The sequence below is a fragment of the Protopterus annectens genome, chromosome 12.part0 (assembly GCF_019279795.1).
Source record: "Protopterus annectens isolate FY-2018-M chromosome 12.part0, PAN1.0, whole genome shotgun sequence".
Classification (NCBI taxonomy): domain Eukaryota; kingdom Metazoa; phylum Chordata; order Ceratodontiformes; family Protopteridae; genus Protopterus; species Protopterus annectens.
In genome coordinates, this window is record NC_056746.1 from 121169223 (window position 1) to 121193567 (window position 24345).

Sequence of the window (24345 nt, forward strand, 5' to 3'; positions counted from 1 at the left end):
ATGTATGCATGTATGTACATATGTATGCATCTATGTCTGTATGTATGTACATATGTATGTACGTATATATGTATGTATGTATGTGCATATGCATGTACGTATGTATGCATGTATGTATGTACATATATATGTACATATGTTTGTATGTATATATGTATGTATGTACATATACATGTACATATGTATGCATGTATGCATGTATGTATGTACATATGTATGTATGTACGTATATATGAATGTATGTATGTACATATGCATGTACATATGTATGCATGTATGCATGTACGTATGTATGTACATATGTGTGTACGTATATACGTATGTATGTACGTATGCATATACGTATGTATGCATGTATGTTTGCATGTATGTACGTATGTATGTATGTGTACATATGTATGTATGCATGTACATATGTATGTATATATGTATGTATGTACGTATGCATGTACGTATGTATGCATGTATGTATGCATGTACGTATGTAGTACATATGTATGTACGTATATATGTATGTATTTATGTATGTACATATATATGTACGTATGTATGCATGTTTGTATGTACGTACATATGTATGCATGTATGTACGTATGTATGTATGTATGTACATATGTGTGTACGTATGTATGCATGTATTTATGTATGTACATATGTATGTACGTATGTATGCATGTATGTATGTACGTACATGCGTATGCATGTATGTATGTATGTATGTAGGTACGTATGTATGTATGTATGTATATATGTATGTATGTATGTATGTATGTATATATGTATGTATGTACGTATATATGTGTGTATGTATGTACATATGTATGTGTGTATGCATGTATGTACGTACGTGTGTATGTATGTATGCATGTATGTACATATGTATGTATGTCTGTACATATATATGTATGTATGTACATATATATATATATATATGTATGTATGTACATATGTATGTATGTATGTATGTACGTATGTATGTGCATATGTATGTATGTACATATGTATGTATATACGTATATATGTGTGTATGTATGTACGTATGTATGTATGTATGTGTGTATGCATGTATGTATGTATGTGCGTATGTATGTATGCATGTATGTGTATGTATGTATGTATGTACATATGCATGTATGCACATATGTATGTACATATATATGTATGTATGTAATTATGCATGTATGTATGTATGTATGTGTGCTGATATGTACTTATGTATGTGTGTATGTATGTACATACATATGCATGTACATATGTATATATGTATGTATGTATGTATGTACGTATGTATGTATGTGCGTATGTATGTACGTGCGTACATATGTATGTACGTATGTATGTATGTATGTACATATGTATATATGTACATATGTATATATGTACGAATGTATGTACGTATGTATGTATGTGTGTATGTATGTATGTATGTACATACATGTGTATGTATGTATGTGTATATGTATGTATGTACGTATGTGTGTATGTATGTACATTTGTATGTACATATATATGTATGTACGTATACATGTACGTATGTATGCATGTGTGTATGTATGTACGTATGTGTACATGTATGTACGTATGTGTATATGTATGCATGTATGTGTATATGTATGTATGTATGTACGTACGTGTGTATGTATGCATGTATGTACATATATATGTATGTATGTATGCATGTATGTATGCATGTATGTACATATGTGTGTATGTATATATGTATGTAAGTGTGTATGTATGTATGTACGTACGTGTGTATGTATGTATGTACGTATATATGCATGTATGTACGTATGCATGTACGTGTGTATGTATGTACATACGTGTGTATGTATGTATGTATGTATGTATGTAAGTGTGTATGTACATACTGTGTATGTACGTATGTATGTATTTATTTATTTATTTATATTTGTTTACCAGGGTAGTGCACTGATCAATATGGATCAAGTTTAGGCTCAGCCCACGTGAAATACAAAACATTTCACAAACAAAAAATACAGAAATGTAAGCAATAACCAAATAGTTCAGACTAATTACATAGAAAAAAATGTGTATATACATTGTAGTGAGCAAGTACAATGCAATGTACAATCAAGCAGAGTGTGATGTACAATATATACATTAGTTTCTAAAGTGGGTCAGTCTTCAGTGAATCTTTAGAGAGGATGTGAGACACAGAAAGGTTAGGTGATATGTTCTGTGCTGAAGCAGGAGCCTTTTGCTTGGATAAAGAAGTGCTTTTTGAGTTGCATTCTGAATTTGGAATAGGTGTTGATTTCAATGGGGAGAGCTTGCCAAAGAGTAGGTGCCTAAGAGGAGAAAACAAGTGCAGTGCTGTGGAGTTTGGTTCTAGTGGTAATGAGAGTTGGTGTGACAGAGCATGTGCAGTGCTGTGGAGTTTGGTTCTAGAAGTAATGAGAGTTGGTGTGGCAGAGCATGTGCAGTGCTGTGGGGATTGGCTCTAGGGGTAATGAGAGTTGGTGTGACAGAGCATGTGCAGTGCTGTGGAGTTTGGTTCTAGTGGTAATGAGAGTTGGTGTGACAGAGCATGTGCAGTGCTGTGGGGATTGGTTCTAGGGGTAATGAGAGTTGGAGTGACAAAGCATGTCCAGGCTGTGGAGTTTGGTTCTAGGGTAATGACAGTTGGTGTGTCAGAACTTGTGCAGTGCTATGGAGTTTGGTTCTAGGGGTAATGAGAGTTAGTGTGACAGAGCATGTGCAGTGCTGTGGAATTTGGTTCTAGAGGTAATGAGAGTTGGTGTGACAGAGCATGTGCAGTGCTGTGGGGATTGGTTCTAGTGGTAATGAGAGTTGGTGTGACAGACCATGTGCAGTGCTGTGGAGTTTGGTTCTAGTGGTAATGAGAGTTGGTGTGACAGAGCATGTGCAGTGCTGTGGAGCTTGGTTCTAGGGGTAATGAGAGTTGGTGTGACAGAGCATGTGCAGTGCTGTGGGGATTGGTTCTAGGGGTAATGAGAGTTGGTGTGGCAGAGCATGTGCAGTGCTGTGTGGTTTGGTTCTAGGGGTAATGAGAGTTGGTGTGACAGAGCATGTGCAATGCTGTGGGGTTTGATTCCAGGGGTAATGAGAGTTGGTGTGACAGAGCATGTGCAGTGCTGTGTGGTTTGGTTCTAGGGGTAATGAGAGTTGGTGTGACAGAGCATGTGCAATGCTGTGGGGTTTGATTCCAGGGGTAATGAAAGTTGGTGTGACAGAACATGTGCAGTGTTGTGGAGATTGGTTCTAGGGGTAATGAGAGTTGGCATGACACAGGATGTGCAGTGCTTTCGAGTTTGGTTTGAGAGGTAATGTGAGTTAGTGTGACAGAATATGTGCAGTGCTGTGGAGTTTGGTTCTAGGGGTAATGAGAGTTGGTGTGACAGTGCATGTGCAGTGCTGTGGGGTTTTGTTCTAGGAGTAATGGGAGTTGTTGTGGCAGAGCATGTGCAATGCTGTGGAGTTTGGTTCTAGTGGTAATGAGAGTTGGTGTGACAGAGCATGTGCAGTGCTGTGGGGTTTGGTTCTAGGGGTAATGAGAGATGGTGTGGCTTGTGAGTAGTCTCAGGTTGGTTGTATGAGGAGTTTTTTTGTGAAGTCTGAATGCAAGGAGAGTAAATGTGTGGAGCTGGAGTAGTTTGCATTACTGGGATCCTAAAAATAGGTTAGATCTTTGTTATACAGGTAACCATTTTTTTCTGGGGTGATACAGTGATGGTCACAGAGAAGTGAGTTTGTAATGAATTGGCAGATGCTGTTAGAGATAGTCTAGAGTGTGATTATGTTTTTTCTTGTATGCAGAAGCAAAACTTTTTAGCTGCTATTCAAGTTGAGAAAGGAGAACTCCTTTACCAATGGCCGCTCTGGCTGATTGGGATAGATAAGGGGAGATCTCTTTGGTCTGCAAAAGAAGAGAGTTTGTTTTGGCTCTCACTTTGTCTATGTAGAAATGGAAGTTTAGTGACTGGTCAGTGCTAGGTATTTGAAGGTGGAAGTTGTCTCTATGGAATGATTGTATAGGTCAAAGGTAGTTAAAGAGTAAGGTGTTTGGGGAATTTTCTGTGGCACTCAAAAAAAGCATAGTTTTGTCTTGGTGGGGCTGAGAAGTAGTTTATGGTTTATGAGCCATTAGTGGAGTTCATGTAAGTCTGACTAGCATTGGCATTGAATGTTGATCTCAGAGTGACCTGAGTGGTAAATGACCACGTCATCAGCATAGAGGATAAATGGTAAATGTGAGAGGTCACAAGGAAGTTTGTTAATGAATGTGGTGAAGATGAGGGAGCAAGGATGAATCCTAATGCTACAGCTTTGGTAAAAGGTATAGATCCTGATTCCGAGGATCTTATTTTAACTCTGAAGTCTGTCAGTGAGGACGTTTTTAAACCAGATGGCAGTGTCTGGACTGATACCAATTTCCATTAGTTTGTTTTGGAAAAGATAGTGACCAATGAGGTCAAATGCCTTTGTTGAGTCTATAAATAGGGCACCTGTAAGAAGGCCACTGTCAGAGTTTAGCAAGATGTCATCTGTTAGGGACCAAAGTGCTATCATAATTCATCAGGCCAGAATCCATGTTGTTTGGAAGACAGCAGGTGGTACTGCAGGGTATAGAGGGAGAATTGGGTGTAGAGCAGATGGTACTGCTGGATATAGAGGAAGAGTTGGGTGTAGAGCAGGTGGTACTTCTGGGTATAGAGGGAGAGTTGGGTGTAGAGCAGGTGGTACTGCAGGGTATAGAGGAAGAGTTGGGTGTAGAGCAGGTGGTACTGCAGGGTATAGAGGAAGAGCTGGTTGTAGAGCAGGTGGTACTGCAGGGTATAGAGGGAGAGTTGGGTGTAGAGCAGGTGGTACTGCTGGGTATAGAGGGAGAGTTGGGTGTAGAGCAGGTGGTACTGCAGGGTATAGAGGAAGAGTTGGGTGTAGAGCAGGTGGTACTGCAGGGTATAGAGGGAGAGTTGGGTGTAGAGCAGGTGGTACTGCAGGGTATAGAGGAAGAGTTGGGTGTAGAGCAGGTGGTACTGCAGGGTATAGAGGAAGAGCTGGTTGTAGAGCAGGTGGTACTGCAGCGTATAGAGGGAGAGTTGGGTGTAGAGCAGGTGGTACTGCTGGGTATAGAGGGAGAGTTGGGTGTAGAGCAGGTGGTACTGCTGGGTATAGAGGGAGAGTTGGGTGTAGAGCAGGTGGTACTGATGGGTATAGAGGAAGAGTTGGGTGTAGAGCAGGTGGTACTGCAGGGTATAGAGGAAGAGCTGGTTGTAGAGCAGGTGGTACTGCAGGGTATAGATGGAGAGTTGGGTGTAGAGCAGGTGGTACTGCTGGGTATAGAGGAACTGTTGGGTGTAGAGCAGGTGGTACTGCTAGGTATAGAGGGAGAGTTGGGTGTAGAGCAGGTGGTACTGCAGGGTATAGAGGAAGAGTTGGGTGTTGAGCAGGTGGTACTGCAGGGTATAGAGGGAGAGTTGGGTGTTGAGCAGGTGGTACTGCAGGGTATAGAGGGAGAGTTGGGTGTAGAGCAGGTGGTACTGCTGGATATAGAGGGAGAGTTGGGTGTAGAGCAGGTGGTACTGCTGGGTATAGAGGGAGAGTTAGGTGTAGAGCAGGTGGTACTGCAGGGTATAGAGGAAGAGTTGGGTGTAGAGCAGGTGGTACTGCAGGGTATAGAGGAAGAGCTGGTTGTAGAGCAGGTGGTACTGCAGAGTATAGAGGGAGAGTTGGGTGTAGAGCAGGTGGTACTGCTGGGTATAGAGGGAGAGTTGGGTGTAGAGCAGGTGGTACTGCAGGGTATAGTGGAAGAGTTGGGTGTAGAGCAGGTGGTACTGCAGGGTATAGAGGAAGAGCTGGTTGTAGAGCAGGTGGTACTGCAGGGTATAGAGGGAGAGTTGGGTGTAGAGCAGGTGGTACTGCTGGGTATAGAGGGAGAGTTGGGTGTAGAGCAGGTGGTACTGCAGGGTATAGAGGAAGAGTTGGGTGTAGAGCAGGTGGTACTGCAGGGTATAGAGGAAGAGCTGGTTGTAGAGCAGGTGGTACTGCAGGGTATAGAGGGAGAGTTGGGTGTAGAGCAGGTGGTACTGCTGGGTATAGAGGAAGAGTTGGGTGTAGAGCAGGTAGTACTGCTGGGTATAGAGGGAAAGTTGGGTGTAGAGCAGGTGGTACTGCAGGGTATAGAGGAAGAGTTGGGTGTTGAGCAGGTGGTACTGCAGGGTATAGAGGGAGAGTTGGATGTTGAGCAGGTGGTACTGCAGGGTATAGAGGGAGAGTTGGGTGTAGAGCAGGTGGTACTGCTGGATATAGAGGAAGAGTTGGGTGTAGAGCAGGTGGTACTGCTGGGTATAGAGGGAGAGTTGGGTGTAGAGCAGGTGGTACTGCAGGGTATAGAGGAAGAGCTGGGTGTAGAGCAGGTGGTACTGCAGGGTATAGAGAGAGAGTTGGGTGTAGAGCAGGTGGTACTGCTGGGTATAGAGGGAGAGTTGGGTGTAGAGCAGGTGGTACTGCTGGGTATAGAGGGAGAGTTGGGTGTAGAGCAGGTGGTACTGCTGGGTATAGAGGAAGAGCTGGTTGTAGAGCAGGTAGTGCTGCTGGATATAGAGGGAGAGTTGGGTGTAGAACAGGTGGTACTATTGGGTATAGAGGGAGAGTCGGGTGTAGAGCAGGTGGTACTGCTGGAGATAGAGGTAGAGTTTGGTGTAGAGCAGGTGGTACTGCTGAATATAGAGGGAGAGTTGGGTGTAGAGCAGGTGGTACTGCTGGGTATAGAGAGAGAGTTGGGTGTAGAGCAGGTGGTACTGCTGGGTATAGAGAGAGAGTTGGGTGTTGAGCAGGTGGTACTGCAGGGTATAGAGGAAGAGTTGGGTGTAGAGCAGGTGGTACTGCTGGGTATAGAGGGAGAGTTGGGTGTAGAGCAGGTGGTACTGCAGGGTATAGAGGAAGAGCTGGTTGTAGAGCAGGTAGTGCTGCTGGATATAGAGGGAGAGTTGGGTGTAGAACAGGTGGTACTATTGGGTATAGAGGGAGAGTCGGGTGTAGAGCAGGTGGTACTGCTGGAGATAGAGGTAGAGTTTGGTGTAGAGCAGGTGGTACTGCTGAATTTAGAGGGAGAGTTGGGTGTAGAGCAGGTGGTACTGCTGGATATAGAGGGAGAGTTGGGTGTAGATCAGGTGGTACTGCTGGATATAGAGGGAGAGTTGGGTATAGAGCAGGTGGTACTGCTGAATATAGAGGAAGAGTTGGGTGTAGAGCAGGTGGTACTACTGGGTATAGAGGGAGAGTCGAGTGTAGAGCAGGTTGTTTTGCTGGGTATAGCTGGAGAGTTGGGTGTAGAGCAGGTGGCACTGCTGGAAATAGAGGGAGCGTTGGGTGTAGATCAGGTTGTACTGCTGGGTATAGAGGAAGAGTTGGGTGTAGGGCAGGTGGTACTGCTGGGTATAGAGGGAGAATGGGGTGTAGAGCAGGTGGTACTGCTGGGTATAGAGGGAGATTCAGTTGTAGAGCAGATGGCACTGCTGGAAATAGAGGGAGAGTTGGGTGTACAGCAGGTTGTACTGCTGGGTATAGAGGAAGAGTGGGGTGTAGAGCAGGTGCTACTGCTAGATTTAGAGGGAGAGGTGGGTGTTGAGCAGGTTGTATTGCTGGGTATAGAGGGAGAGTTGGGTGTAGTGCAGGTTGTACTGCTGGGTATAGAGGGAGAGTCAGGTGTAGAGCAGGTTGTACTGCTGGATATAGCGGGAGAGGCGAGTTTAGAGTAGGTGGTACTACTGGATATAGAGGGAGAGTTGGGTGTAGAGCAAGTGGTACTGGTGGATATAGAGGGAGAGTCGGGTGTAGAATATCTTTTCAAGCAGTTTGCCCAGAACTGGGAGGAAGGATATTAGGCAGAAGTGAGAGATATGTTTTTGTTTGATTTGCTTTGGGAGGGGTTTAATTAGAGCAGTTTTCCAAAATTTGTGTCATGATATTTTATGTGAGAGATAGATTATATATGTGGGTGAGAGGATGACATAGATGCCCTCAACAGTGACATGTGAACCAAGGGTTTATGTTGTCAGGTCTGGGGGGAGAGCACGGTTAGTGGAAATATTTTCAAGTAGAATAGAGACATCTTTGAGATGTTTGCATTTGAATGGAAGAGTAGGATGAATATGTATAAATGTTTTAGTCCAAACAAAGCAGAAACTCTATGCTTTGCAAGTATGGTATGCTTGGCCCAACCATTAACAACCAAAACACCAACGGCCAGCAATTGCAATACAAACATACTGATGTCTGGAATGAAAGTCAAATATTGTATTTATTAAGTATACATATTATAAATATCTCCAAACCAGTTTTGGCTATCCAGCCTTCATCAGTGGGTAAATTTTACCTCCAATGAGAATAGTCATTATTTATACTCATCCCCAACCAATAGAAAACATGGTATAGCCCGGCATAATGGTTAAAGTGCAATGTAATATTACAAACATAAAACCACTATGCCGGGCTATACCATGTTTTCTATTAGTTGGGGATGAGTATAAATAATGACTATTCTCATTGGAGGTAAGATTTACCCACTGATGAAGGCTGGATAGCCGAAACCGGTTTGGAGATATTTATAATATGTATACTGAATAAATACAATATTTGACTTTCATTCCAGACATCAGTATCTTTGTATTGCAATTGCTGGCCATTGGTGTTTTGCTAGTCCAAACAAAGACAGGTTTAGTGATTGATGTAATGAGTTATTTATTTATATTTATTATTTATTTATTTATTTATTTATTGACATTTGTTAATCGGGTTGGTCCAACTGGACTTGGGGCCCATTTTCAGTGGAGACCCGAGGAGAAAAGCTCCAACAAAGAAAAGTAGCTACATGAAAGCAATATTGCAGTTAAAAAAAAATTTAAGCACATGCATACATATATGACAGATAGTACAAAGATCAAAATACCAAATCTGTTTATACAGCATGAATAAAAACAAAATAGAGAGCTTACATGCTATGACAAAAACACAATATTTATACAAAGCAGTCATGTATTTACATGAGAAAATTATGCATCTTAATTAGGTAAAAAGCAGCTGACATTGGCTGTCATACATGGAGTTGTGGAAAATGAGGTGAGTGAGAAACAAAACGTAATTAGAGATTTAAGGAGAGTCAGAGGTGCTTACATTGAGTCATGGCATGGACAAGTCTTGGAGTTGAGCTTAGGGTGCTTTAGTTCATTTTTAAAGTGTAATGATTGGGTGATGGAACGTATGTTTAATGGAAGTTTGTTCCAAGCAAGGGCAACAGAATATTTATATAGTAGTTTACCAAGTGTTTTCTTAGGTTGGTAGATGTCAAGTAGGTGCTGGTTAGAGGTACGGAGGGTCCAAGGTGGAGTATAGGTAGAGATAAAGGATGAAAGAGATGGACAGGATGAAGGTTTGTAAAGAATGCCATGCAGCATTTGAAATTGAGATAGTTGGAGTTGCTGGGGGGAGCTCAAGCCATCGGAGAGAGTTTAGAGCAATACAGTGATGAGCATTATAAGGAAAGTTTGTGATTCATTTAGCTATTTTGTGGTAAGTTTGTTGTAGTTTGGATGCTGGTGAGTACTGGGGCAGCATATAGGAGGGAGGGAAGGAGGAATGCTTGTGCCAGTGTGAGTCTAGCTTTGTGGGTTAGAAAGTTTTTATTACGATACAGTAGCCCAGTTTCTGGTGTGTTTTGTATACACTGGAGTAAGTGCAGATTAAATTTCAGTTCATCATCAGTTATGATTCCAAGGAGTTTTGTGTGGGTATCGGGTTGGATAATTGTGTTGTCAGAAGATTTAATAGCAAAGGTAGATTTATGGTTAGTAAGAGATTGGGGGAGGAAGAGGAAGAGTTTTGTCTTTTTGGGGTTGAGGATTAGTAAATTATCAGACATTTCTCAGTGGATACAAAGGCATTCTGGGTACGGAGTTCGGCCATATTGTTTGAGATAGAGATAAGGAGGAATGTTTGCAGGATGTGTAGAGATCGTTGGTGAAGACATTGAATAAAAGGGTGCCCAAGATGAAGCCTTGGGGTACTCCAGTTGGGACAGGAAGGAATGGTGAAAGGATGACAGCCATTTGACAGACTGCTGCCTACAGGATAGATAGCTAGTGAACCAGGCCAGGGAAGAAGAAGACAGATTAGCAAGTTTAGATAGCAAAAGAGGATGAGAGACAGTATCAAAAGCTTTGGAAAGGTCAAGGAAGAGGCAGGATACGAGTTTGTTGTTGTTGAGGGCTTCGGCTATGGTATGAGTGAAGGATAAGAGGGCAGTAGTTGTGCTGTGGTTAGGATGGAACCCATGCTGAGTGGGAGTGAGAAGATGAGACTGAATGCATTTTTCAAGAATCTTAGAGAGGGTGGATAGAATGGCAATGGGTCGGTAGTTGGCAGGGTCTGTGGAGTTCCCACCTTTGTGTAATGGAATAGTAAAAAAGGATTTCCACAGGGTAGGCATAGTGGATTCTAGAATAGATCTGTTGATTAGTATAGATATAGGATCAGCAGCAAGTTTGAGGAAGGTAGGAGGTAGATTGTCAACAGAGGGAGAGCAGGGTTTGAGCTTAAGAAGAGATTCGATGTAAGAGGTGGGAACAGGGTGAAAGGAAAAGAGAGTTTGGTTTGGAGGGTTAGGAGGGGTAGGTATAGCAGTAGTGCTAGAGCTTGAGGGAATGAGTTTTTGGATGGTTTCAATGAAGTGTTTATATACGAGGGTAGCAGTTTCCTGCAGGGATGAGTTAGGGTAAGGGGAGGAATTTGCGGGACAACCTGGAGAAAGAAATTTGTGAAGTGTAAACCAGAATTTTCAAGGGTTAGATTTGTTGTTGTACTGGGCAGTGTTATAGTAGACCTCTTCGTCATTTGAAAATTGTTTCATAGCAAGGTTTCTTAGTTCATTTTCAACAATAAAACTTTTAAGCCTCATTGCAAGTGTATGATCATGAATTCTTATGTGACTATTCATGAATCAGACCATAATTTCAAAACTTTGACAATGAGACAAGAGACTTTTCTTTCACATGTAATGCACATGCACATACACGCACACACACACACACACACACACACACACACACACACACACACACACACACACACACACACACACACACACACACACGCACACACACACACACACACACACACACACACACACACACACACACACACAGACACACACACGCACACATTCTGCATATATACATATTGGCAATATGTATGCTCAACAATTTACCTGTATTATGTTTTTGGGGATTTGGGAAGAAACCAGAGTGCACACAAGAATACATGAAGACACAGGGGGTGATTGACAGACTACACTCAAAAGGCAGCCCAACAGAAGCTGATCTAGAAATCAGAGCTTTGCAAGTCAGTAGTGTTGACCATGACACCACTATGATGCCTTGCATTTTAGTATTCCTCTGCCAAGCTTTAATAGTCTATTGCAAAAGTTGGACTCTCTGTCATGCACTTGAAATATTCAGGATTTGATTTATTATGTTATTCTGCTGTTATTTGGTTGTTACCGAGTTTTGATCAGATGCATATAATCATTCTAATCCATCAGGACTTCCAACAGTGCCTATGTGGTTATGAAGGACTTCTGGACTTCGATTCTGAACTGCTTCTTTCGTTTGTGTACGACTGATGAAGGTTCATCATTTTTTCATAACAGAAATGCCTTTTGATTTAGTTATTTAAGACAGTTACACATGAGGCATACCTTTTTGAGGATGGGATTTATCCTGACAAAATACGAGACAAATATTTTGCTAATACCAATACAATTAATGAATACTAATTATAAACCACCTTTAGATAATTGTCACTTTTGCTATGACACCTCAACCTTTTGTGCAAAAATGGGATAAAGGGATTTGTGGATGGATGCATGGATGGATGCATGGATGCATGGATGGATGCATGGATGGATGGATGGATGCATGGATTGATGCATGGATGGATGGATGGATGGTTGGATGGATGCATGGATGGATGGATGGATGGATGGATGAATGAACGGATGGATGGACGGATGGATGGATAGATATATGGATGGATGGATGGATGGATGGATGGATGGATGGATGGATGGATGGATGGATGGATGGATGGATGGATGGATTGCAAAGTTTTTGCACTTATTTGAGCAGGACTGGACAACAAACTAACCAAAATTAATTTTGAAGCCGGCTAGAAGGAAAGCTATTCTGAAGCATCAAGACAAATTGAAAATGGACTGAGACAGGCTTAATTTTTAGAAGTAGTGACACAAGGCATTGAGATCAGGCCTGCTCCAACAAGAGATTGTCCCTGTCACATGTTAAGAGTGGACTCAGGATTATCTGGGAGGGGGACTTGGTACCTGTTGTGAAGGAAAAGTATATAAGTGATGCTTTACACATGAATTGTGAGTGAAAATACAGTGAAAATATGCAACAGAAAAGCAAGAGTGGTCTGCAAACATGAACAGAGTGTGACAGTCCACTAGCACATTGTGACATCACAGCATAAATACACAATGTTATGAAGGCCTGCAACCACTAGCACATTGTGACATCACAACATAAATACACGATGTTATGAAGGCCTGCAATACAAAAATGGGAAGTAACCTGTCTGTGTTAGAATATAATGAAAAGTGACGTGTGCTATTTACATGTAGTGCTGTATACATGCATCGCATCAAATATTTCATGAAATGCATGGGCTGATTTGCTTTTTATAACGTAAATGAAATAACAAGAAACTGTAGTAAAGTTCTCATTTAATAAAATTTACTAAATTCAAGCATGCATTATAATATAGAAAGTATAAAATGACTTGATAGAAACTGTGCAAATGAACAGCCTTTTAAATAAGGAGACGTTTATTAACAAGAATGTACTCGAATAGTAATTGTGTTCACTCTGAAGTGCTGGCTTATATTACGTTACTAATTAATGTTGCCCAAATGTATGAATAGTGAGAAACACTGGTGCATGTCTGCTAGCTGCATTTAAAACTCCAGTCCTTTGTAAATAAATGAGGAAATGTGTCTGTATAAAACCAATACATTTATGTTGACTTTTCACTTCGTGTTTTAGAATCTTGCAGTGTTAATTTGCTGGTTCCCAATGACAGAACTATCTGACTGCTTGTCTTTACTTTTTTAAGTGTCGCTAAGCATGGATCGCTTTGAAGAAGTCCTTGCCACAGTCAGACAAGTCATTTGTCATGCTACACCTTCTACTGTTGTGGCTTTGCTTGACAAACTGATGGAAGAAAATGTCTTATCAAAGGAGTATCATTTAACATTGTCTAAGGAAAGCGATAAAGAAGATCTTGCAAGGAAGATAGTGCTAGCAGTCTTAGAAAAAGGGGACTCCTTGCTTCCCTTCTTGTATTTACACCTCCATGAGAGCTGGCAGCTACCTTCCAGGCATGCAATTCCTTCAGATATGGATGCCTCTGGTAAGTTTTGCCTTTACTACTTTGCTACTGTTGTGGTTTGATGCTTTCAGTACAGTCTTTATGTCAAACCACACTTTAACGGGAGAAATGCAATGCAGTAGGTTATTCTAAATTTGACGAAAGCTGAATGTAATAAAATGTCTCTCAACTTGGTAAATGAAGGTCTTCTGTTCTACACTGTCTTACGTTTTATTTTTTTTTTAACTTCTGGTTTTAGTTTGAAGCTTGCTTGCCCCCAACATTGTGTTTGTTAAATCCCAGAAATATCCTGTGGCACTTGTTTAATAGATTCTCACATCACGCCATCATCTGCCCCTTTCATTTTCACCACTGCTGTTTGGTTCAGTAATTGTGCTACTGAAAGGGAAGTGCCTCCCTTTCCATCTTCTTGTACATTTATCACAGCTTGTCCCTGAGTCACCTGACTCATTATCCATCTTTCTGGAATGTGATTATTCATTAACAGCACCATCTACAGCCTCTGCATTAATGTGCTTCCTTCCTGGTTTAGTGCAAAACTACGCTGCTTGCTGGTTTCTGAGTTGAATGAAGAAGTAAAAGAAAGGTAAAAAGATGCCAACAGAAGAAGAGCTGATGTTTGTAACATCTGTTAAACTGGTACAGTTTATAAACTGTGGCTGTAAATATCAAGAACACCATCCTAATCACATGTTCATGTTGTCTAAAAGAAATAGCCAATTCATTTCACATGACCTGCTCCGCATGTAAATCATTAATGGCCTGGATCTTCCGTCATTTAACTTAAATAAAAAAAAAATGCAAGATACAGTATTGAGAAGTTTCAAGGGCAATGTGAGAAGACATTTATCCTCTGAGCATTATTTCAGAGAAGTTCTGCCACTAAAACTGCGAAAGAATGCAGAATTACTTGAGGCTAATTAAAATCAGTTCTGATATTTGACACTAAGACACAATCTTTAGGTAAGCTAAGATCCATAACCTGTTAAAATGAGAAGAAATATGCAGATTAGGTGTAATACATGCCGCTTGTCTACCCTTTTCTATAAATTATATTGAAAAAATGTTACTATGTTGGATTTTACTGATTTCCCTCAGATACTGAAAAACTTGTTTCACACTTTTCAGACCATTTAATTCAATATGTTCAGCAATCATACTGATCAGGTTAGGTCCTTTACATCTCTGAAATGTCAGAGTCACGATCCACATTTGTCAGGCCTTCCATATTACTATTTATTTTATTTTATTTATTTATTTATTTTGCATTTGTTGACCGGGCTAGTCTAACATGAAAAAAATCCATTTTCAGTAGAGGCCCGGGGAGAAAAGCTCCAACACAGATAATTTTATACAGTAAAAAATAATCACAAATTCAAAGAAGTCTAACAGTAGTAAAATAGCTCTAAACAGTTACAGCCATACACAGACACAATATATAACTGTAATAATTATCACAAATTCAAAGAAGTATAACAGCAGTAAAATAGCTCTAAACAGTTACAGCCATACACAGACACAATATATAACTGTAATAATTATCACAAATTCAAAGAAGTATAACAGTAGTAAAATAGCTCTAAACAGTTACAGCCATACACAGACACAATATATAACTGTAATAATTGTCTCAAATTCAAAGAATTATAACGGTAGTTAAAAAGGGTCTAAACAGATTACAGACATACAGATTAGGTACAGTTGTCATTACAAGCATACCTAGCTCATGATGAGGTGATATGCAATACAATACATATAAAAACAAAATAGTTGTTTTCAATTGCAAGCAGGATAACAAAGTATATACAGTTGATAAATTATACAAATGTATCATATGATTCAGTGAAATAAAGATATATAGGAAGCAGCAAGAGGATGTAAGTAGGTAGAATATACTCTTGTTAGGAGCAGAGAAGACAGTTAGTCAGGGTTAGTACAAGGGCAAAGCCAGTGAGTACTGAGAAATTGTTTTATTTTTAGTTTAAAGAGTCTTATGGAGGTCAGAGATAGGAGTTCAGAGGGAAGCCTGTTACAGTGTTTGCCTACAGAGTTAGAAAACAGTGAATCTCCAGCTGAGTTGTTGGATTTGTTGATAGTAATAAGTGGCTTATTTGAGGAGCGTAGGTTCTTATCATTGTTGTAGGGGGTAATGAGGGTAGTCAGTATAGGAGTATGGGTGGGGTAGTACAAGCTCTTATGGATAATAGTGAGTTGTTGAGATAGTATCTGGTTATGAAACTCTAGCCATCCTAGTTGTTTTAGGTTGTTGCAGTGATGTGTTCTAAAAGGAGATCCTGTGGCAAATCTAGCAATGCTGTGATAGGTAGTAGCAAGTTTGTTTAGGTTGTTTTTTGAGAGATTGGTGTATATGGGTGAAGCATAGAGTAAGGTAGTGATTAAATGAGTTCTAGCTATAGCGATTTTGGTTGAAGGAGTAAGGAAGGGTTTGATTCTGTAAAGGGATCCCAGTTTATTATTTACTGTTTTTATAGTGATGTTAGTATGAGTGTCGAAGTTTAGATTATTATCTATGGTTATTCCAAGAAGTTTGGTGGTTGTGTCAGGAGATATGAGAGTCCCATTGTTGGATGTAAGAGTGAAGTGAAGAGGGGCAGACCTACGAGTAGGAGTAAAAAGTAGGAGTTTAGGTTTTTTAGGGTTAAGTAGAAGCCAACGGTTTAAAAACCATTGTTCAACTGTATTAAATGCATTTTGTGTAAGGGATTGTAGCTCGGTAGGAGTATTAGCTGAGCAAATAATGGTGGAGTCATCTGCATATTGAATGCAGGTTGCATGTGGAATTGCTAGGTGGAGGTCATTAATGAAAATGGAAAATAACAATGGGCCTAAAATGGAGCCCTGGGGGACACCAAGGGAAATAGGGAGGTGAGAAGATAGGTTGCTTTCCCATAGTACTGCTTGTTGTCTATTGTCTAAGTAGGATTTAAACCATTGTAATGCTAGAGTATCAAGAGAAAGAGATTTAAGTATTTCAATAAGGAGCTGGTGGTTAACCATATCAAAAGCCTTAGATAAATCAATGAAGACAGAAGAGGAAAGGATATTGTTATTACGGTTAGAATTTATACAGTCTGTGAAGGAGAGTAGGGCTGTGGTGGTGCTGTGGTTAGGTCTAAATCCATGTTGACAGTTGGCAAGTAAGTTATTATCAATTAGATGGGTGAGTAGTTGCTTATGGACACATTTTTCCATTATTTTTGCCAGTGGAGAGAGTAAGGCTATTGGTCTATAGTTTGAAATGTCAATGGAGTTACCACCTTTATGCAGGGGGATGATGTGCGAGATTTTCCAGATAGATGGGATATTTCCTTTGGTTATAGTTCTGTTTATAAATATGGAAATGGGGAGGGCTATGGCTTTGGCACCTTTTTGCAGGTATTCAGCAGGTAGATGGTCAGCAGAGGGGGAAGTAGGTTTCAGTTTTTCTAGAAGAGAGCAAATGAAGGATGTAGGAACAGGTTTTAGCTGAAATAATGGAATAGGGTAAATTGGAGAGGTGGTTAGATTAGGGGAAGTTGGAGATAATTGCTTAGCTAGTGTTTGAATGGTATCTGTAAAGAAAGAATTAAAGGCATTGGCAGTTTGTGCTGGATTATCTTGGTTAGAGCCTTGTGGGATAGGTGTAATAATTTGGCCTGGGTGTAGGAGTTTGTTGATGCTGGACCAAAATTTTTGTGGATTTCTTTGGTTAGTTTGTTGTAGTTGGATATAAAAGTTTTTTTTATCTAGCAGGATAGCTTTTTTAGTAGTATTTCTAAGTTGTCTAAAGGTTTGGTGGTCTGTTGAATTCCTGGTAGTGTGCCATTTTGACCAAGATTTGTTTCTGAGGAGAATTTTCTGTCTAGTTGCTTTGGTGAGCCATGGGGCAGGTTTAATGTTACTTCTAATAGAGCGTACAGGGGCATGTTGGTCAAGGATGGTTAAGAATGTGGAATTAAAGTAGTCAACTGCTTTATCTAGGGGGAGTGATTTTAGTGGTGACCAGTCGCAGTGTTTGAGTTCTAGCTGGAAAAGTTCAGGGTTGAAGAATTTTTTAGTCCAGATTGTACGATAAGTAGTAGGGTTAGGTATGTTAGTTTTGTGTATGATGATATAAGTGAGTAAGTGATCACTTAGATCATCAGGGAGGGTTCCTGCGTTGTATGTGAGATGTGGAGAGTTTGTAAGAATCCAATCTAATGTACTTTCTTTGTTGTTGGTTTTATTAATTCTTGTAGGGGAGGTCATGACTTGTGAGAAGCCATAAAGATTAATGTGGGTGGTGGGATGAGGGGTACTGCAGGACTTCCAATCGATGTTAAAGTCCCTAAGTATTAAAGTTTCTTGTGGAAGATTGATAGATATCCAGTTAAGAATGCTTTCAAAGGTATTAATGTTATTACCAGGGAGAAGATAAATACAAGCGATGTTAATGGATTTGAATTTGTTGATTTGAAGTTTAGTGACAAGGATTTCAGAGTTATTAAATATAGGTAGATTTATGTTAGATATGGTGACTTGTAGATTATTTTTATAGAGGACTGCAACACCCCCTCCCTTTTTGTTAATATGGTCCATTCTTAGGATACTGAAGGCAGGTGGGGTAAGTTCATTGTCATTAATGGATGGTTTTAGCCATGTTTCTGATAGACATAGGAAATCAAATTGGTAGAATTCTAGTAGGGCATGAAGATGGGTAGTCTTGTTTTTAATGCTTCGAATGTAAAGATGTGCTATTGAAAGAGAGTTTGGAGGCTTATTAGGTGTATATGCAAGAGTTATGTTAGAGGTGATTTGTACAGTGTAAGGAATATTGTTTGGGCCAGGATTAGGATGAATGTCTCCATCTAGCATGGCTAGGTGGAGTATTTTATATGTGGGGTTGTTAACTTTAAGGAAATAAAAAAAAAAGTGTTTTTCTTGCATGGAGAGTACTATATTTTATAGGGGATAGTCTGTGATATTTGGCTTGCAGGTAGCAGGGACAAATTGTGGTGTTAAAGCTGTAAAGAGAGATAGGTAGTAGTGGTGTGGAAGTGAGCCTGGAGGGCAGTAGAAGGTTTGGGTGGAACGGTTGTTCATAAGAGGTTAATGTGTAGATAGTTATTAGAGGAGGTAGGAGCTAAACAAAGGCTATGAATTTTAGTTGAGTTAGGTAGGAAACATTGGCCATGATCTTGGTATAAGATGTGAAGATAGATAGGGGTATGTAGTAATAGCAGCTGGGTAGTTGAAACTGTAAGGGTGGGGTGGATATGTGATATAGCTAGGAGAGGTAAGTGAACAAGTTTGGTGGGGAGTGGTAATAAGGAGAACTATTTGATTGGTATAGGTAAAATGGGAGTGTGGTTTAGTGAAAATATATTGAGGACCCATGGGGGTGGGTGGGAATTGGGGGTAGGGAGAGGAGCGGAGTGAGCCCGCAGGGCGAACGGAGCGGGTTGAGACAGTTGAGTGAGACAGTTGAGGTGAACAATCAGTGGAATTCTGATTGTGGAGGAGTGGCTGCAGGGGTAAGTAGGTTTGTGATCTGTGTAGAAGAGTAGGAAGTAGTATAAGTGATTTGTAAAGGCAGAAGCTGGGAAGGTATAGCAGAACAGGTAATAGGTAGGGTCAATTGTAAGAATGCTAAAAAGGAGATTAAAAAGAAGACAGCCTTATGAGGATGAGGGGTTACAAGAAAGGAGTAGATAGGAGGGTGCCACCTAGTGGGCAGTCAGGTTTATAACCACAGAGGTGAGTAAAAAAATTGGGCAAGGCTAGACTAGGGCTAGAAAGACAATCTATGTGAATGGGTTAATAAAACTAGGAGTATGAGAGGGATTATTCGTAGACTACTGGATTTAGGGGGGGTATGGCTACTGGGTGTTCAGGCTGTGAGGCTTACAATAAATAACAACAAGGATTAAAGCAGTGAAATGAATTAGCTATAAAGCCAGACTTACAAATTGCACATACTCTCTTATCACTTTTCGTGTGAGACACCAGTTTACACTTATGAAGTGATGTTACAGCTGGATGATTGGGGTGGGTCCTTAGGTCCCTGCTGGATAATAATCTCCTAGTGGAGGGTAGGCAGCAAATTGCACATACTCTCTTATCACTTTTCGTGTGAGAACACCAGTTTACAGTTATGAAGTGATGTTACAGCTGGATGATTGGGGTGGGTCCTTAGGTCCCTGGTGGATAATAATCTCCTAGTGGAGGGTAGGCAGGAAATTGCACATACTCTCATCACTTTTTATGTGAGAACACCAGTTTACACTTATGAAGTGATGTTACAGCTGGATGATTGAGGTGGGTCCTTAGGTCCCTGGTGGATAATAATCTCCTAGTGGAGGGTAGGCAGGAAATTGCACATACTCTCTTATCACTTTTCGTGTGAGAACACCAGTTTACACTTATGAAGTGATGTTACAGCTGGATGATTGGGGTGGGTCCTTAGGTCCCTGGTGGATAATAATCTCCTAGTGGAGGGTAGGCAGGAAATTGCACATACTCTCTTATCACTTTTCATGTGAGAACACCAGTTTACACTTATGAAGTGATGTTACAGCTGGATGATTGCGGTGGGTCCTTAGGTCCCCGGTGGATAATAATCTCCTAGTGGAGGGTAGGCAGTGTATTAAACCAAGTTTCAATCATTGCTTCTTATTTCTGTCATTTTGTTTATTTCAGTAAGTTTAATTAAAGTTGAGTGTGTGTTTGGGGGAGCCAGGTTTTCTAAATTCATCCTTGGGAAACCAGTTCATTCAAATCACTAACCTCATAAGTAATTTGAGCTTTTTTGATACTTTAGTGTGTAGGTGTGTGTGTGTGTGTGTGTGTGTGTGTGTGTGTGTGTGTGTGTGTGTGTGTGTGTGTGTGTGTGTGTGTGTGTGTGTGTATATATATATATGTGTGTGTTTGTGTGTGTGTGTGTGTGTGTATATATATATATATATATATATATATATATATATATGTGTGTGTGTGTGTGTGTGTGTGTGTGTGTGTGTGTGTGTATATATATATATATATATATATATATATATGTGTGTGTGTGTGTGTGTGTGTGTGTGTGTGTGTGTGTGTGTGTGTATATATATATATATATATCATTGTCATTATCATCATCATCATCATCATCCCCCTTTTTCCCAGTATTTCTACATGGGATCGGGGTATCGTGTTAACTGTCACCAACTCTCTCGATTCAGTGCCACTCTCCTGCCTTCTTCAACACTCATGCCTGACTGTCACAGATCTTCTTTCACACAATCCATCCACCTCCTTGCTGGATGTCCTCGCTTCCTCTTACATTCTTCCTGTCTGTCCCAAATGTTCCTCGCCAGATTGTCTTCTGCTTTTCTGCACATGTGCCCAAACTATCGTAATCTGTTCTCTTTGATCTTTTCTGCAATTGGAGCTACTTTGGCTGCTGCTCTTATGTCCCCATTTCATTGTCTGTCCCACAGTGTTCATCCTAGCACCCTTCTCAGGCACTTCATTTCCATCACCTCTAGCTTCTTCAACTGTTCTGCCTTTACTGCCCATGTTTCTGTACCATACAGTAGTACTGGCTGCACCACTATCTTGTACACCTTACTTTTCAGCTTTTTTGGCATTCTTCTGTCATAGACTACACCTAATACTCTATGCCAGTTGGCTGCAGTCTCTCTGATTTTAGCTTTGACCTCTTCATTCAGATTTCCCTTCTCCTCAACCACTTGAAGCTGTTTACCTGTTCCACTATCTTCCCTTCTATCTCAATTCTCAGGTTTTTCTGATTTCCCCAATGTGCTGTCATTACCACTGTCTCATCTGTGCTTAGTTTCATCCCATGTGGCTTCAGTTTTGCATTCCATTCCAGTATCCTTTGCTGAAGTTCTTGCTCAGTCTGTCTGTAAACCCACATCATCTGCATACAGTAACTTTGCTGATCTGTCCCCTCCAACCTGTTTGCTAATGTAGTCCATCACCAGTATGAACAGCGCTTAGAGCTGAGCCCTGGTGTGCACCCAGTCCTACTAGGAACCCCTCTGTGAGGCCGAACACTGTTCATACTTGAGTCTTTGAGTCCTTGTACATAACCTGCACTAATTCTACCAATGTTTCGGAGACTTCGAAGTATCACAGTACTGCCCAAATCAGCTTTTTTGGGGCCTTGTCATATGCTTTCTCCAAGTCTAGGAATATCCAGTTGGACTCTTTCCTCATCTCTAGCTTCTTCTCAACTGTCTCACTGCAAACATTGGGTCATTTGTGTTGCATCCTGATCTGAATCTGAACTGCTCATCTCCCATCTTACTTTCTACTGCTCTGCGTATCCTTTTATTAGTCACTCTCTCCAGAACTTTCATGCAATGTGACAGGAGTTTGATGTCTCTGTACTGCCCACAGCTGTGGATGTCCCCTTTGTTCTTGTACACTGGCACAAGTATGCTTAGTCTCCAGTCACCTGGGATATGCCTTTCTCTCTACACTGCTAGGTGTACCCTCAAGAGCCATTTATCTATATCTCACCCAACATCTTCATCATGTCTGCTGTGACCTCATCTGGACCTGCTGCTTTCTCTAACCTCATCTTCCTCAGTGCTGTTCTTACTTCTTCTAGGGTGGGCTCCTCTTCTTCTCTCATCATAGGCTGTTTCTGGGGCAGTACAGTTTCTGTGGTGTTTTCTTCATTCAGAAGCTGCTGGAAATACTCCTTCCATCTGCCTTTGATGTCCTCTGGACTGGTGAGCAGGTTGTTGCTGGCATCCCTTATGAAGGGTGTCTGACTATCTTCTTTATCTTTCTGTATTTGCCTTGCAACTTGATATAGGTTCTTTGTACCACCTACCGAGTCACTTTCCAGAAATTGATAGAGCGCCTCCGCTGTCCGATTCTTTGCTACCACAGCTCCTTCCTTAGCTTGTTTGCTAGCCAACCAGTGTTCCTTCCAAGCCTGGTCGGTCTTTTCTATCTCACATTTTTTTCCTACATTCTTTCTTTCTTTTGATCACTTCCTAGACTTTTGCATTCCACCACCAGCTTTCCTTATGTACCTTATTTCCATACCTGGCTCAGCCACATATCTTTTCTGTAGTCCTAACACATGCTGCTTTTAGGCACTGCCATTCTTGTTCATCTCCACCTATTTCCTCCTCTTTTTAGGGTGCTAAAGCCCTGAGTAATTCCTTGAACTGTTGTACCTTCTCTCCAGTCAACTTCCAGGTCTTCAGCCTGGTCCCTGTAATCTTAGAGTCTTGCAGCTAATTCTGGCAACCAATGTTTTATGCTGTGGGCCAACTGGTTCACTGGGGATGTGTTTGCAATCATGGATTCTACCCCTGTGCCTTTTCCGTACTAGGAAGAAGTCTGCCTGAATTGCATGTTGACTACTGTCATGCCATTTGCCAGACAGATGTCTCGACTGGTTTGTCCTTCCTTATTCCTGTTGCCCCACCCACATGGGCCCAGGCAGTCCTCATATCCTGTTCTGTCTGTTCCAATATGTGCATTCAAGTCCCCCATTACCAACACCAATTCATGTTGGCCTGCTTTATCTGATAGGTTCTGCACCTGCTGTCTGAATGCACTCTTTTCCTCACTATCACAACCCTGCTGTGGGGCATTGTCTGAGATTATGAATACTACCCTGTCATTACACTGGAGTCTGACTGCTATGAGTCTGTCATTAATTCTGATGATATCCCACACTGTCTTCTGAAGCTTGTCTCTCACCACAGTTCCCACACCATTTGTAGCCCCCCCCCCCCTCCTGAGTAGTACAAAATGGATTCTGGATACCAAGCCAAATGGCTTTGCTGCACTGCCCTTCCTTCTTGTCTCTTGGATACATAAAATGTCCATCCTCCTCCATATCATTATGTCATCCACTTCCAAGCTGCATCTTGTCGGTGAACATACATTAAATGTAGCAATTCTCAGTTCATGCTTGACAGATTGATTGGTTTTACCTCCAGCTTTCGCTCAACAGAGCTATCCCAGGTAACCCAGGCTGGGCAACTAGACACCGGCCACCTAGTAGCTTATTGACCCTGGGCTGATGGGCTTTATGGCAGTCAGACACTGGAAAATAGGGGCACATACACACCCCTCCCACTGTTAGCATGGGTCCCTTGTGCTGGTTGAAGTAGGCCAAGTCCTCAACCCACTTATCACTGGTAATTACCCATGCCCCCGTTTTGGCGACATTAGTCAACATGACCAAATCAACTACATCCATATATTACACCGGCGAGTGGCTAGCCCTGCCATGGTGCACAGTCTGTCATCCGAGTTCTCTTATCTTGAGGATACTGCACACCACAGTAGATGCCCAAAGCGGTTGCCCAGTGCAACTCTTCCCCTATAGGGCACCATGTAGAGTCTGTGCTGCTGCTTACAGCTCCATTCATTGGTGAGTTTTTCAGATGAAAAAACTCAGCATGTTTTTAAAAGGTGAGAGGAACCCCAGAGAGACACAGGAAAAACATGCACACTCCAAACAGGCACTGGTCGGAGGTCACAATTAAACCATGTACCTTGTGCATGGAAGGAGAAGACATTACCCATTATGCCAACTGGTCTCTTTATATATATGCTCCTCATCTCCTTTTACTCCTGGCTACTTTCTTCATCTCTCTGACAATCCCACTTCTTCTTCGTCAGCCTCTTTCTCTGTATACTCTCCTGTACTTCCTCATTCCACCACCAGGTCTCCTTGTCCTCCTTCCTCTGTCAAAATGTCACACCAAGCACCTTTCTAAGCTGTCTCCCTTACCATTTCTGCTGTAGTTACCCAGCTATTTGGTAACTCTTCACTGCCCCCCAGTGTCTGTTTTAACTCTTCACTGAACTCCACCTCACAATCACCCTTTTTCAACTTCCACCATTTGATCCTTGACACTGCTCTCACACTTGTCCTCCTCT

At 41.3% G+C, this 24345-nt stretch overlaps 1 protein-coding gene across 6 annotated transcripts in view; it reads left to right on the forward strand.

Moving 5' to 3' along the window:
* The first annotated feature begins 13166 nt into the window (after positions 1–13166).
* Positions 13167–24345, forward strand: part of CIITA (class II major histocompatibility complex transactivator) — an 851446-nt gene continuing 840267 nt past the window's right edge. For all 6 annotated transcript variants that reach the window (XM_044089141.1, XM_044089142.1, XM_044089145.1 and 3 more), the window contains exon 1: positions 13167–13467. In XM_044089141.1, the coding sequence (XP_043945076.1) occupies positions 13182–13467 (286 nt within the window). In that variant the 5' untranslated portion in view covers positions 13167–13181. The remainder of the gene's footprint in view (positions 13468–24345) is intronic.